The sequence below is a fragment of the Astatotilapia calliptera genome, chromosome 5 (assembly GCF_964374335.1).
Source record: "Astatotilapia calliptera chromosome 5, fAstCal68.1, whole genome shotgun sequence".
Taxonomy (NCBI): Eukaryota; Metazoa; Chordata; class Actinopteri; order Cichliformes; family Cichlidae; genus Astatotilapia; species Astatotilapia calliptera.
In genome coordinates, this window is record NC_137426.1 from 26058510 (window position 1) to 26074072 (window position 15563).

A 15563-nucleotide genomic window follows, 5' to 3' on the forward strand; every position below is an offset into this window, starting at 1 on the left:
TTCCAGGAAAAAGAGAGGTAGAGAGCAGTGTGCAAGATGGATGAGGAGGAGGAGAAGTGAAAGAAGAAGGGTGTATTGAGACTGTACTGTGAGAGAGTTTGAGGAGAGGACAAATTGTCTGCTGGCTTCCGATGGGAAATGAGAGAAGTATGGCAGACAAGAAAGATGGATAAATAGATGAATGAATGGATAGACTGAGAAAACAGAGGTCTAGAGAAGAGGCTAAACATGTCTGCAGGGAGAGTGGTTAACACAAACCACACTGGTCTAATGGTGTCACACACCCTGTGATGTGTGTGTGTGTGTTTGTAAGAAAGAGAGAGAGAGGGCTGAAGCTCAGTCCTAATACAAACTAAACTCTTGACTTTTTATGGGAACAATAAAACTAAAGTACTAAATTGCATATTAAAAAAATTAAAATATAAACGCACTATAGCATGCACATATATTCATACACACATAGTGCTAAAGGTAGCAGGAAAAGGCTAATGAGGGCCTCGGTGCTGTTGGGTGGAGGGTTGGTGCAGCAGAGCAGAGTACAGTCTGGCCTGGCATGGCCTAGCTCAGCTTAATGAGATATAAACACTAGACCTGCCATTGCACTCAGCCACAGCACACACTGACACTGTTTTAATTGGCTTGCACATTCTGTGTGTATTGTGTGGGGATGGATTTGGGGAAAAAGCAGTAGACATTCACTGGGTTTTACTGTGGATAGCTGCAGATGAAAGATTATCATCATGTGGCAGCCCAGACTCATCTGATCTGTTACAATGTTGTTTAAAGTTAATGTATTTGTCTTAGTAGATCTTATAGCTGGGAGAAACATGAGTCTTGATCATGTGATTTCCTACTATAGCTCAAATTACTTGTGTACATATCTGTTTAAGTTTGTGATATTTAAACAAGATCTTGTGTTTGCTCATCTGTGCTTATTTGGCATTTATCTGACTGCTCGCTGACCCATCTTCTATTAAAGCAGCTCAAAGTGAGAGAAAGAACAGACAATGACCTTCCTATAGTGTGCTCTTTTTTCCCTCTCCAGCAGTGCCCCCTTTTTTACCTCCCTCTCACATACTGTGTGTGTCTCCCTCATTTTCCTCTTCATCTCTGTCCTGTTGCTGGCTCACTTGCTCTCCTCCCTTCTGGCAGGTGAAGAGCACAGCTCCCACGCTGCTGTCCTGGATAAATAAGAATTAACTGCAGCACAGCTATCTGCATATGCCAACTTCTCCACCCCACTTTTCTTATCTATTTCTCATTTCTCTCCGTCTCCCTGCATCTCTGCAATTTGTAACCTTTACTCCACATATCCTTTGTCTCATAGCAGCGCTGCACTTTTTCTAAATCATTATTTGAAGAGACATTTGAAAAGCTGAAGGGATTGTTATAGCAAGGCTCTCCTGCCATTACCCTGGTGAGAATAGAGACCATCAGGAGGTCAAGCCAGAGAAAAGACCTGGGCTTACTTTCACATCTCTTAGAGAGCATTTGCACACTTTTCTTTTCATGTGACTGTCTGAAGTGTGGCCATACATGTCAAACACCTTCTGATCACAGTATGCTGCCATAGAAGAACCAGTTTTCTTCTCCTTGTAAACATTCAAAAGATGCCTACCTTTTATTAGAAAATTCATCGTTCTACAAATATCGATGTGCACAGAATGAGCCTGTGCAGTTAAAGCACCATAAACATATTGTCAGTAATAGCACCTTACTATAAGCAAGTCATTCTATAAGAGATTAAAGTCTTTCATTAAAATATAATATTAGAAATTGGTAAATCTTCCTGGAAATCCTGTGATTAATTAAACCATTAAGTTAAGTTGCAGCATCACCTTATTTGTAATAAATACTGAGAGCATGGCTTGCACATGCTGACTTCATTTTGAAAAATTCGCAGTGGAGGAGACAGTGTAAAACTTTAAATGTTATTTTGTTTGCATATTGTGATAAAGGGCTGCATAAAAACAAAGTTTGTCATTTAATGCCAGTTAATGTCTTCTATTTGTTGCATATTTGTTGTTAGCTTTGTTAATGTCATGGAGAGTGCGCTCAGTGATGGCAAACTACTGGAGTTACTGAGTCAAATCAAAATGTGGTCTGTATTTCCTCATTATGGGACCAGCATATACATACATATGTGTTATTTGGCAGAGAAGTTAGTTAGTGGCCACCAGAAGAATGGCATTAAGTTGAGGTAGGAGAAAAAGTCTGACGCCACTGAAAATCTGGACATTTCTGCCAACTACCAAAAATCAGCCTTTTGTCCTGGGAGAATTTTAGCAAGCTTACACTAGCTTAATGCATAGGCTGAAAAATAAGAAACATTGACTATGGCAGCATTATTTTTCCCTCAACCCAGCATTTTTCTCCCCTCCACCCCTCTCTTTTTCTTTCCATCAATGAAGGAAGCATGCATGTGTGCAAACGGGTATGCACACATGTGCGTTATTGTGTCTGTGCTGGAGATAAGCTGGGGAACTGGGCCCAGCCATGCTCCAATCCTGTTAGCATTAGCGATTAGCACTGGCTAACAGGCTCCTATTATGAGCAGGGGCTGATTCTCTGTCGCCTGACCGTACACATGCACACACGCACATGCGTACACACAAACACAAAACTAAGACGGATTACCACTTGATCCTTGATAAGGAAGCTATATCTGCCCAGAAGTTGTGTGTGTGTGTATATAAAAGACTGATGGTGTGTACGACAAGACTTGGACATCCACTGTATGCCGAGTCTTATCTAGGCTGGCAAACACACATTTCACTTTACTTCACCGTGGAATATGTCAGAACTAGAATGATGTAGGTTGAAGGTTATGTTATGTCAACTAATGGTTTTTGGATCACCTTGAGAAATCTGTGAACAGAGGAAGAGGGTAACCCACATATTACATACATATCCCAGGCATGGGCCTGCCCTGGGCAAAAGGGATTTTTTTTTTTTTAGCACACCCTCAAAATGACCAATTATGAGGCTGTGGCTCTCATAGAATTTACCCATTGTTACCTGCCTTACTTTCCATCTTCACCCTACCTTTATTCATCTCCTTCATTCATCTACACCTGCCTCCCATTCTTTAGTTTCCAGTGACAAATGTCTCTTCTCTTCTTTGTTTTAGTTTTTTTGTTACACTGGCTTATTTGTTGTCACTGCATATTCTTGTTTCCTTTATGGAATCTCCATTTCCTGTTTCTGTCATCTGCTCTTTCATTGTAAATATTCTGCATCTCTAATTTTCTCTCTGTGTGCCCTCTTTGTAAAATGTAGTGATTTTGTGGTTCCATTTTTCAATGTGACTTTGTTTTTTAGAATTATTTCTTGGTGTTTAATTTTCATACTGGAATTTGCTGTATGATGTGCGTAAACCCTGTCCAAGGCCCATGTGTGTATTCCCTGAACGCTGTGTTGTGCAACAGTGGTGGTTCAGTATAAAAGTTTAATAAGCCCTTGGTGCAATGAGAGAAGATGAGCTCTGGATAATAACCTAACCTTTCCAATGGCTCCCCCACTCTCTGCTGCCCGTTTAACACACATACATGCACATACACTCTCCTCCCTAACTAAATATGCATGTTTGTGTTGTCCCAGTTCCCAATATAGACTCTTCTTTGAGGACTGATATACAGACATGGGCAAATTCTTGTATCATAGATTTAAAACAACAAAAAACAGAGGATAGATAGCTTTGGTGTTTTATTGATGTGTACTTGTGGTGGACATTTTGAGTTAGGCAACAAGGTAAAAATCAGTGTTAAGAGGCTGATATACATCTAAAATATGTTACTATTCTACTTTATTGAGTAAAATTGGTAACATGGTCAAAGAAGAAAAAGGCCTTCTCTTAGAATTTGCTGTTCAGCAGAGAAGCAAGGGCAGAAATAAATGGCACCTCGGTCTCTTGTCCTTAACTAAAGCTAGTCTTCTGTCCTGTGGGAATACAGCAGATGGATGTATAGATATGTTTTTGTCTTTAAAAATGGTTTGGAAAGAAATGGTCTGGTATTCAAGTAATTGAAATTTTGGTAATTTGTTTTTCTTTTGTTATTCTTTATCATGTTGGTATTGCAGCAAGTTCCTTTCTCTCTGTTTGTGTGTTTAGATTAATTTAATTCAGGTTTATTTATATAGCAGTATTCCCTGTTAATCTCTACAAAATAAAGCATTCAGGATAACAGTGTTTAATTTTGTTTATTTGCCATTTAGATTTTGACTGCTTCAATTTAACAACCTTCGTGTCATGTTACAGATTATGAGAAACCTACCTGCTGCTTAGTGTAAACACAACTGACTGTTCAGAGAGCGGTTGATAATTTTCGAACCCCTTCATCAGCTTGAGCAATTTCCAAATACAAAGCTGACCTTGGCTGGTTAACAGCCTTCTTCTCTACTCTCACCATCTTTCTCCCACTTGCATCTCTAGCTTTTATGTCTCAGCTTTATTCCAGATGTCTTGTGTTTCCTGCCTCTTTTTGCCTCTTTATCTCCTTCTCGCTGCGATGCTTTGATGCTTTTTCACTCTTTGCACATGTTCACAGTGCAGTGTCCCTGTGCACTTCCTTTTTTCTCCCCGTTCTTCTCTCCTATTGTCTTGCATGCAGATATACACTCAAACACACTCACACGTTCTCTCCATCTTTACCAATTGAAGAAGTGCTCTTGTTCCCAGGCAGACTGGGTGGTCTTGTGGTGGAGCGATGAGGAAGGAGGGAGGGAGAGATTGAAGAGGTTCATATGGTCAAACTTCAGAAGAGAAATAATAGCTGATGTCCAAAATGTGTTTTTGCTGTGCCCTATCTTCCTGTGTTTGCATGTGTTTTTATTCATCATATTTTACTTCCTGTACAGACCATGTGATCAGTCTTTGATGAATTTGCCGGCATCCTTCTCTGGAAGGAGTCCCATGTGCCGGACATATATTTATAGTACAGTGTGCACATGTGTTTTTCTGGAAATGTTTGGTATATCTGATAAGGAATCTGGTTCATATTTCCTTGTTTGACTGTGGACCTTTTGGGGGGGATTGAGGCAGATGAGAGAAAGTCAAGCTAAGATTGATAGGGGAAGAGGTTTGTAAAGAGGTATAGGGAAGGAATAATGAGAGGGAAAGGGAAAGAGAAAAAGGAGGGTTGGAAAGGAGGATTGCAAGAGAAGGAGAGGCAGAGGAATGTGTGAAAAGACCGAGGCAGACATGTCAGAGAACAAATTGAAAATGCCAATTTCACTTTAGCCCCCACCAGCTCACGCGCTTACAGCCCAGCCCCGGCCTCTTATTCCATGTGTAAATGAATGGTGTCCACAGAATAACACACAATCACCTCTCTCTATCCATCTTGCCCTCGCTATTTCCCTTTCACCCTTTCTGCTGCATTACCTGCTCTATACCCCCTCTCCCTACCCTCTTTGTCATCCTTCCTTTTCACCATCTTTTTGTTGTTTTCACTCCACTTCTGAGCTTTTGATCACAAATTCCAAGTATTTTCACATCTTCTATCGGTTTTTTCTTTTCTGTTTGCCCATCCACTTTGCTTTTCACACCCTACCTTATTATTTTGTACTGTGCCAAGGCTAATGTTTTGTCTTAAAAATCTAGTTGTAATGCAATAGCACTGTCTAAATTCAGAACTTACTATATCTACAGTGAGACTGTAAAAGTTGTCTCTTTTCTTTTTCTTTTTCTTCAGTGTTCTGTAGGCCAGCTTCCAGGTAGAGTTGCTCAAGTAAAAGTTTCAGTAGTTCACAGCTGCTAAATAAATTAGAGTGAGCCTGAAAACACATTTTGAAAGAATTTGCCTTTAAAATCAGCTCTAAGAGCAAAGTGGTATTTTTTCTGAGATGCATGGAGACGTCTTTCTTTATTCGGATATCAGCGTCTCAGCCTTCAGGGCCCGCTAAATGTAAATCATCCAATCACAAAAAAAGTGATGAAAGAATTAATCAGCCATTCACACATTGTGACATTGCTGTGTCCTCTCATTTTCTTATCTTCTCAGTGCACATTTTTTAGTCCTTTCCTCCCTCAAATATATTCATATTCACTGTTATTACAGATGTCAGGATAAATCTCACAGTATCACACTGGAGTGGGTGATATCACATAGTGGCAAAGTTGTAGCTAGATTCAATCTTTGAGGGCTCATAGCCCCGAGCTTGGGGCTTTCACATTGGATTTTATCACCACTCTACTAGAAGAGAAAAGTCCTGCTATCTCTCACCCAGGGGCTACTGGAGATACTGACCATACCAGAGGTAGTGAGAGGGGCTGGGCACCATTAGGTCATTATCTGAAGTCTCACCAGCCGTCACCTCAACATTGCTGCTGACAACACACCCATCTTGTCATATAGTGTCTGCTTTATGTCGTGTGAAATACAGCTAACAAAAGAGACGTTAATAATGTAAAACCTGTCTCGGTGAAGTCTGTGAAGTTCTTGATGAAGATGTTGTATTTACCTCACATCAGCAGGGGTTATTGGGGAGGCGGTGTAATTTCTAAAGCGGCATTTTATTTGCTGGTGATAATTGTCATTGATAATTTATATGTTGGGAGTTTGGGCAGGGACTCATAGGAGCTCTTTTCTCCGTTACCCGTTCAGTTAACACGCCGCCATCACATCACCGCTTTTGAAGCTTGTTGTCTCATTTAAAGCAATTCCGTAAAACTGATTATGCCAACGATGAGTCAATTACATTTCAACTCTTATTAGTTCAGGATGCAAAAATGAAATTAGATGAGAATATTATTGTCAGAGATATATTATGCATTTCATTCATCACTGGAATGGAATGAGTCATACAGTGATGGGGATTCCAATCTCTTAATCAACTCTGCGCTCTGCCAGGCAGCGGCGGATGTGCCATGTGTAAAAATCACAATATAGCCTGTCTCTCATCATTCATTTTTATGGCCCTTCAACTCTGTGAGCACCGCAGGGTATGACATTACTACCAACCACTAGCTTAACTGAGTTTGCTCTTGGTATTAGCTGTGTTTTTTTTTTTTTTTTTCCCTCGCTCTTATGAATTTATTGAAAGAATTTTATTGAAAGATGGAATGTTTTCTGATGATGATGCTGATGTAAGAAAAATGTTGAATGGATGAGTATGAATTGTAATCTTGTTCTCTTTGTTTTATATTTCAGTATAATTATGAGGGCAATGACATCAGCGACCTGCCTGTCGACCTGTCTGTAGTTTGGAATGGAAACTTTGTCATTGACAACCCCTATAACATTAAAGGTGAGTAATATTAAAGGTTACTTATGGTAGGAACTGAATGTGGTTGAATGCGTTAGATTTGTCTTAGAAACCGGGAAGGAATTCAGTGTCCAGCAGTGACGTACAACTTTTTTTTTTTTTTTTTTTAACCTTAACAATTATATTTATGACTCCAATCAGTATGTATTATGTAATAATCACCCAATCATCTTTTCTGCTTCATGAATGGCACATTACCCCCAAATACTACAGTCAAAAAGCAGCCATTGCTGGCCTATTGAGAGATTGAGTGGCTTCCTCCCACAGTCCAAAGACATGTATGTTAGGTTAATTGGTGGTTCTAAATTGGCCATAGCTGTGAATGCACTGGGCCCTGCAACAGACTCGTAACCTGTCCACAGCTACCTCTTGCCCTATGACGGCTCCACCCCCACCACAACCCAGATGGATGGATTAGTGGGTGGGTGTTTTTAGTTGGTTAGCTGTTTTAAATTACCATAGATACTGTTACATTTTGACACAATCTTTCACAGTTACATATTTGAGAACCGTATCTAGATGACTGTGTGTGTATTTGTGTGTAGAAGAGGCAAAACAGTCACATTATTAAACTGTTTGTGCTAACAAAAGAGAAAAAGCACAGTTAAACACTGCACCCAAGGAATGTGCTCAAATCTTCTGTCAATGCCAGAGAGTTCACATATTCTAGTTTTGGTCATTTGTATTCACTAATGCATATATTGAATAATAATTATGTCCGTCAAGGCTCAGGTTCCACCCCACGAGACTCTTTTGTCATGGCTAATGGGTAGCAACTAGTGTCAAAGGGATCAATGTAATTGATATTTTCTCTCTCTAAATGTTTTAAATTTCAGTATATTGAGCCACGTTTGGGATGTACAGTGTGTGCATGTTGTAGAGCAATGAGGCTAATTTCTGCTTTGTTTGCAAATTGTCCAATTTGAACAAAGCAGAAATTGGCAAGCGTCATGAGTCGAGGTGCAAAAGACCGCTACACTGTTAGTGTCTTAGGTTTACACCAACTAATATTCAAAAACACATAACCCTTTGCATTTTAAACAGATTTTTACCATGTTTTGTATGCATATTGTTGCATTTTCCTGTTTGTTAATCTCTTTAGTGTTGTAGGCATCCGTGTGTATCTTGACTTGTGTTATTTTAATGTGATAGTGCATAGAAGACATATATATTTCTTTAAACTGTATTAGAGTGCATTATATTTGATTTAATGTGAAACCACACCTCATCCAGGAACCTTGGGGGGTAATAATTAAACTCATATACATTCTCAGTGCACCACTGTGGGAGAAGACAATGAGATCATGTCTGTTGGATATAATTACTGGTAAAAGTCTTTATAATGCTGTCTTCGTAATTATTGTGGGTTGTAAAGCACAGTGGGGGATGTAACATTATTCCCCTGCTGTGAAGTAAAGTAACATCATCGCCAGTTCGATATAGTCTGTGGATGACAAGCACATTGAGTTTTGTACAACAGAGGGAGTGGCATAGTCTGCTCCTGGTTGTTACTCATTAATGTTTAAGGACACAACAAGTAATGGGTATTTTGGATGTAGTATTTAATGCCAGAATTTGCCGTTATATCTTACATGTTTGTGAGTTAGTGATTATTGCCATTTGTCAGTAAGGAAACACCACATCACTCTGTGCTGTTTATTGATCGCTCTTTGTAGTCTAATTGAGCCAAGCAAGCTGTTGTAGTCTTAAATGTCAGATATCTCTCAGTATGAGTGGTGTAACTGGTCTACATGTGTTTGTACCATGTAAACAAAGGCGTGTCTGTAGTATTGTAGTCTTTACTTCATCACTTTGTGCATTGTGTGTTAACTCAAATGTAACACATCAGGCAGTGACCTACAGCCTAAATATGACTCTCGTCTTCTTCTCCCTTCACTGCCAGCCACCTCTGTATTTCTCAGTGATGATAATCATCTAGTAGAGTGCAAGTGATGCTCACTCATCTTAAATACTGATAGGTTAATGTAATTAAAGGCGAGTCGTTTAGCAGCCAGTAATTGGCATAGGGTTTCTTTAAAGCTGCTCCATGACCAATGGGATTTGGGGAAGGAATAGCAGAGAAAGAGAGAGGAAAGATTTACTCTTCTGTTCCTCGTGCCTTTGGGAAATCGGGCCTTAACTCAACTTTGGCTCAGTGACACTGAAGAAGTTTTGAAATTTTATGATAAAGCTGAGGAAGTGAAAATAAAGCAATTTAATTTCATTCAAAAGAAAACTGTCAGGTTTCTTATCTGCTTATTTCAGTCTGAAAATAAGATAGTCTTTGACTGGGGGGAGTTACAATCCTGCTGATAAGCAGCAACATACGAGACTGGTGCAAGGATTTATAAAAACAAGGAGAATATGCAAACTCCACAGAGAGGTCCCAGCTGGGAAGTAGGTCTAAACCTTCTTTGATGTCTTTGAGGCCACAGTGCTAACCGCTAGCACACCCTGTCATTTCTAACATATTATATTGACTGGATGTTTTATTCACTTGGTAGCCTCAGTTCAACAGTAATAATTTCATGATGCTTCATTTCTCCCTCCTTCTCTTCAGCTCACCTGTATAAGTGCTACGCACTGAGGGATAGCTGTGGGATGTGTTTGAAGGCAAACCCCAGGTTTGAGTGTGGCTGGTGCGTTGGGGAAAAGAAGTGCTCCCTGAGACAGGAGTGTACTCCCCCAGAGAGCACTTGGATGCATGCCACAACAGGAAACAGCCGCTGTGCTCACCCCAAGATCACCAAGGTAAGACTTGATAATAATGACACATGCTTACACATATTGTATTGCAGTTAAGCATGATTCCAAGATAACAGATGGTACACGTCTTGTTGTGCAAATGTACCCACACATGCACACAGACCCCTATATCCAGACATATAACTACATGCAGAGTGGACTGTGCACAACAGAAATATTCTCTTTGACACAACAAAATTGAAGAGAAAAATAAAGCAGAAATAGTTTATTTTTTTGTAATTTCTCAGCTCATTATATCACAACATTTCAAAAACCCTTTTGAATGAAAGCTGTTTGAGCAAAGAATGTGAATCATAAAGTGTCCACATTCATCATTAGCCCACTTTAAAAACAACATTGCATGGAACAGCTAAATTCAAGGTAAAAAGAATAGGCTTCTCTAAGCACTGCTAAAGCACACACTCACGCTGCTGATTGGTTGTTCATGACCTAGCAACTCACTGCAAACAACTCAGGGGTCTAAGAAGAGAGGCTTCACATTACAGTATGTTACTTGTAAGCAGGCTATGATTGATTCTTATGTGTTTTTTCTACAAGAATCCAAGCCAGATCATTAGTAAAAACAAATTTTTCAAAAGAGGAGCTTTGAAAAGTCTTCCTGCTCTGTGTCATTGTTTGGCCCCGGAGAGTGAAGGGGACATCCTAGGAGGGCAGACAGCAGAGAGGATAGACAACTTAGAAGCCAACACTAAGACTGCAACAGCAACACAGATGGGCTGGCAAGGAGGAGGCAGTTCACACACTCCAAGACTGAACACACTGACGAGATCAGAGACGACGGCTTCACACAGAAGCGCACACAGACACACACATGCACCTAAATGAAGAGTTAGGGAGGGTGGTTGTCTGGAGAGAGACAAAGAAGCCGAGGATGTGGTAGTGCGTTAATTGTGTCCCGCCACGGGTGCTGAATATGTGCGTGCACATGTGCATGTGTTCATCTGACAGGCTGGCAGAGCCGAGGCGTCTAAACACCATAGCGTAACCATCTGTTGCCACTAGTAACCGTGGCGGTGGTCCTCGTCTGAGTGCGACCTGGGTCACAGTTCCTACAGCTCACCACTGGGACTAGTGCACACACAGTGCGGTTTGAAAGCAATGCACTGCTGTGTGAGACGCGTCCTGACATTCAGCCCTCTCGTCAGTCTGTCTTCTTCCATTTTTACTGTGTCTCCAACAGTGATTCAAACTTTCAGCCAAGCATTTCTTCCTTTAAATGTATCTCAAATAAGCTGAAGAATCATCTAAATTCTTCAACTTAAATGAGTGTGAAATATATGTTTAATATCCATGCTCATTTCATTGATGTTGACTTGTGTGACTGAAGCCCTCAGTCCATTTCCTGTGTGACACGGGCTCGTCTCTTTGAATGTGTAATGAAGATACTGGTTAATTGGAGCTCTGGCACATAGATAAAACCATTTGCTAATGCTCCCTCTCTCTTCGTGCTCGTTTCAGTTATCTCTTTGAAACAAGCATGCAGAGGCAACTGGGTTGTGTGTGCGTGCTTGCGGGAGAGAAACGGGAGGTGGTAGGGGGGTTGTGCTCACAAGCATGTGCCGTTGCATGCATATGTAGGGGTAAATCCTGCCCTTGGGCAAGATGTTGGTGGCAGTCAAAAAGCTGGCAAAGAGCTTCAAAAAGCAGCAGGAGAAGAGACGCACTGCAAGTTTGAGAATGCAGAAGAAGAGACAAAGAAGTGGAGAAGAAAGAGACACTGGGGGAAGCGTTATCACCAAGCTGCGCCGCTGGCCTCACCTCTCTTCTCCACCTTTGACATTTACAGTTTGACATTTAACGCCAAAAGAACATCTGCAGATGACAAAGAAAATCTCTCCTTTTTCATCCGCCATTTTATCTTCTCCCGCCCCCCGCCCCCCAAAGAGCATCACATTGGCCACACAAATTGAATATTATTCCACTTTTTACCAACCATTTGGTCAAATCCCCTTTTCCCTGTTTCATCTTTTTTTTCTTTTTGCCTGATTCAGCCTGCTTTGTTCATTTATGCAGCATGCTAACTGCTGTGTGGCCAATAGCTGGTGGATTAACCACTAATTTCATTTGGACCAAGGAATGTGTGTTCAGCTGGGGAGGAAACACCACTGGAGACACACATGTGTGCACAACATACACACAGTAAGAGCTGTCAGAGCAGCAAGTGTTTAACTTATTTAGTGTTATTTCTGAGTGGGCTATTGTCCAGTTGATATTTTTCAGTAGTGTGCGGTGTGGCCACTGTGCCACTAACAGCTTTGGCACCTAGTACTTCTCTCCAAATTCAGCAATTAATGTTTTAGGTACTAAATGATGATTTTAGACATTGTAAGAATTTGGCTGTTAAGCTGATGAAGTGCTATTTTTATTGTGCTGCGTTTTTGTGCACTGACATTGTGCACAAAGATTAATTAGTACTTCCTTCCAAGCAAGCAAGAAAATACTCCCTGCGTGTGTGTCTTTGAGCCTGCGCTAACACTCACACAAGCCAGCAAGACTCACAATGGTGCCCACACATTCTCAGAAGCCTCCAAATGAAAATAAAGTAAGCTACAACTATAGTCTGTATTATATTCTCAAAATGGCATTCAAAGCCACATGGATAGGGACACACACACATACTCTCTATGCCACTGTGTCCCAGTGTAGCACAGCAGTGTCCTGGTACTGGCCCTGGATGCTGCCTGGCCCTCCATTATCCATCATCTCCTGCCTGCCATCTCCTAGGGGACAGGAAGAGCATCACAGCTAGCCCTTAGAAACCAATTAAAACAACGCAGGCCATTCCAGTCTGTGTGTGTGGGAGGGTTGCATTTTTAGGGTTTTAGCACGTGGTAAGCTCCATGTGTTTATGTGTGAGTGTTTCTTGATGTTGTATATGTATTAAAGTGCATAAATGGATCTGATGGCCTATCATTTCTCCCTCATGTACTGCTTTAGTGGTTTTTGCCTTTGCCAGTTTTCTTTATGTCCCATCTCTTTTTTGTAGCTAGTCACATTTGTTTTTCTCATCCTTTATGGTTTTTTGGCAACACTTTTTTTAAATTTCCATCCCTTCCACCGACTATTTCCTCTATCTATTAACTATTCAGTATTTTTCATTTTCCTTTCCCTTATTTTGAATCTCATCCTTTGGTCTCATTGTTCCCTTACCTTCTATCTTCCTTACCCTCTTGCTTGCAACCTCCTTATTATCCATATAGAGATAGATATTGTTCTGTTTACGGGTGTTGATTGACCATGCTTCTGTGATTTGCTGATTGTATTTTGGGGCTAAAAAGTAAGCCCCCACTGTTACAAAAATAGGAGTATTTACCCACTGTTGGGTAAATACTTACCGTGCTCATTCATAAAGGGGAGGATTGTAACTGGATGTCAGCCACGATGATGTCCTAATTAAGCTCGTGTACTTGTTTAATGATCAGAGTTCAGCCAGAGGGATATAATTGGCCCCGATGTGATTCTGACTTCTGACACAGATTTGTTCCTGTTCTATAAGGCTACACATCTTCAGAGCTAATATTGTTTGACTCAGTCACATGGAAACATTTAACGTTTAAAGACTTATTTGATCCCTCTCTTCTTTCACGTCATTGCCTCTATCAGATTGCTTGTGAGTTTTTGTTTTTGAAAGCCTTTCATATCACAGATAAACTCTGGAAGCCTTACACCATGTTCATATCATCTCCCCCCGTGTCCCTTGCCCGTTTCCCCCTTCCCCCTCCTCCTCCTCTAATTTGCAGATGCTATCTGTGCGCTGCTTCTTAGCTATCCACAATAGGCCTGACATAAAGCCTCAAATACATCGGGACAAGTCAGCCACAAAGAGAAAAAAGCGAGTATGAATGAGTGTAGAGCGTTATGATGGTGAGAGGAGAATAGAGCGAGTGTTTAGGCTGGTGGCTTTTATCAAAAAGGGCGCTTTGTTTGTGTTGTTTGGTTGTGGATGGAACAACGTGCATGCGTGTATGCGTCTCACTCTGTGTCTTTGTGTGTCTATGTGCTTGATAAGCCAGTGCTTATAGAGAAAGAGAGGTTGATTACCATATCTAAAGATTGTGACTGAGCACTGCTGCATGCCAGTCATTCTTTTGTCTCCAGCTAAAATCTATACATTTGGGCACACTGTCAAAGACGGAGACAGAGACTGAAATAAAAGACACAAGTTCAAGATGGAGTGCCAGCTGATAAATAGCCATTAATTAATATGTGCAGCATTTCATTTCTGGCTTGCATGACACTGGGCTTTGTTCCCATTGTGTGTTTGTATTAGTGGTTTTCTAAACACCTGTGGCTTTTACTAACCTGCCACCTTTTCCATAGTGTTAGACTGGGTATCATTGTAGTGCCAGGTGGGGAAATATTTGAGTGGGTTGAGAGGTTAATCTAATTAATCTGTAAGACTGTAGATAAGCTTTAAAGAAGCTGAATATTGCAGAACATATTTTCATTGTTGGCATGGTGTCAGTAAGATTGATACTGTCATTATGTCTGAGTGGTAAAAATGAAGCTACGACTGCTGCTTAGCTTGGTACAAAGACTGAATACAAGATGTGGCAGCTGCAATGGCTCTACCTATTGCCATGTTATAATATTTCTGTTTTACACAAACAAGCCATAATATGTTAATTAGTGACTTTTGGTGCTGATAGCTGGATTTTGTAATGATTTAGATATCTGAGCTGGCTTTTTCCCCCACCACCTTTGTTCTTTATGCTGTGCTAAGCTAACTGGCTGCTGATAGTATTTCCTAAACTATTAAATTATTTCTTTTACAAACCTGAATATTTGAATACATTATCCCTGCTGTCACCTTTTCCAGCACTTGGTGTATTCCCATCCTTTTTTAAAAAATAGATTTGTGAAGTATGCGATACACACAATGTTTCTGCTCTTAAGAGCTGTATTTATTTGACAGTTCTGCACAGGTAGCAGTTCGTTCCGATCCAGCTCTCTCTCCCGCTCGACTCTGCCGTCACATATAGACAAACAGAAAGAAGACACTGTCATCACACAATCGCCACCACCTGTGGCTCACCTGCCTCCCGGTACCGCCCCCTTGAGCTCACTGCACTACTCCTCCCCTGCAGCTGTGCCAGGGACCACACCTCCGCCACAAGATTAAATTTGTAAATTTATTAAAGCAAAGGACTAGTCGCACCACTTTTAAAGATGGCAAAGGTTTTGACCACAATCACTTAATTTCACTAGAATCACTGTCATTAAAGGATTTCTTCATAGAGAAAAAGTAAATTTGCACAGCGTAAGGTTCAGCTTTAGCGAAGCTTGACAAATGAATCAAACTGTTAATGAATCTTCGTGACAGTGCTGACCTTTGAAGGAACAAAGAGTGATATGGAGGTCAAATTGAGTGAGTTGACATAGCGGCACACGGTTTTCAGTAATTTGTTGGATGGCACAAATATTAACCGTTTTAAGTCAGTGTTTCACCAGGCTTCCAGCGCCACTAAAGACTTACAAGTGGAGTGGCCCATATTCTAGTTGTTGGTGACCGTTGAACCGTCCAATCAAAT

The 15563-nt window shown here is 40.8% G+C and overlaps 1 protein-coding gene across 4 annotated transcripts in view; it reads left to right on the top strand.

Moving 5' to 3' along the window:
- Positions 1–15563, top strand: part of plxna1b (plexin A1b) — a 179384-nt gene that overhangs the window by 131077 nt on the left and 32744 nt on the right. For all 4 annotated transcript variants that reach the window (XM_026168467.2, XM_026168469.2, XM_026168468.2 and 1 more), the window contains exons 11-12: positions 7152–7248; positions 9827–10017. In XM_026168467.2, the coding sequence (XP_026024252.1) occupies positions 7152–7248; positions 9827–10017 (288 nt within the window). The remainder of the gene's footprint in view (positions 1–7151; positions 7249–9826; positions 10018–15563) is intronic.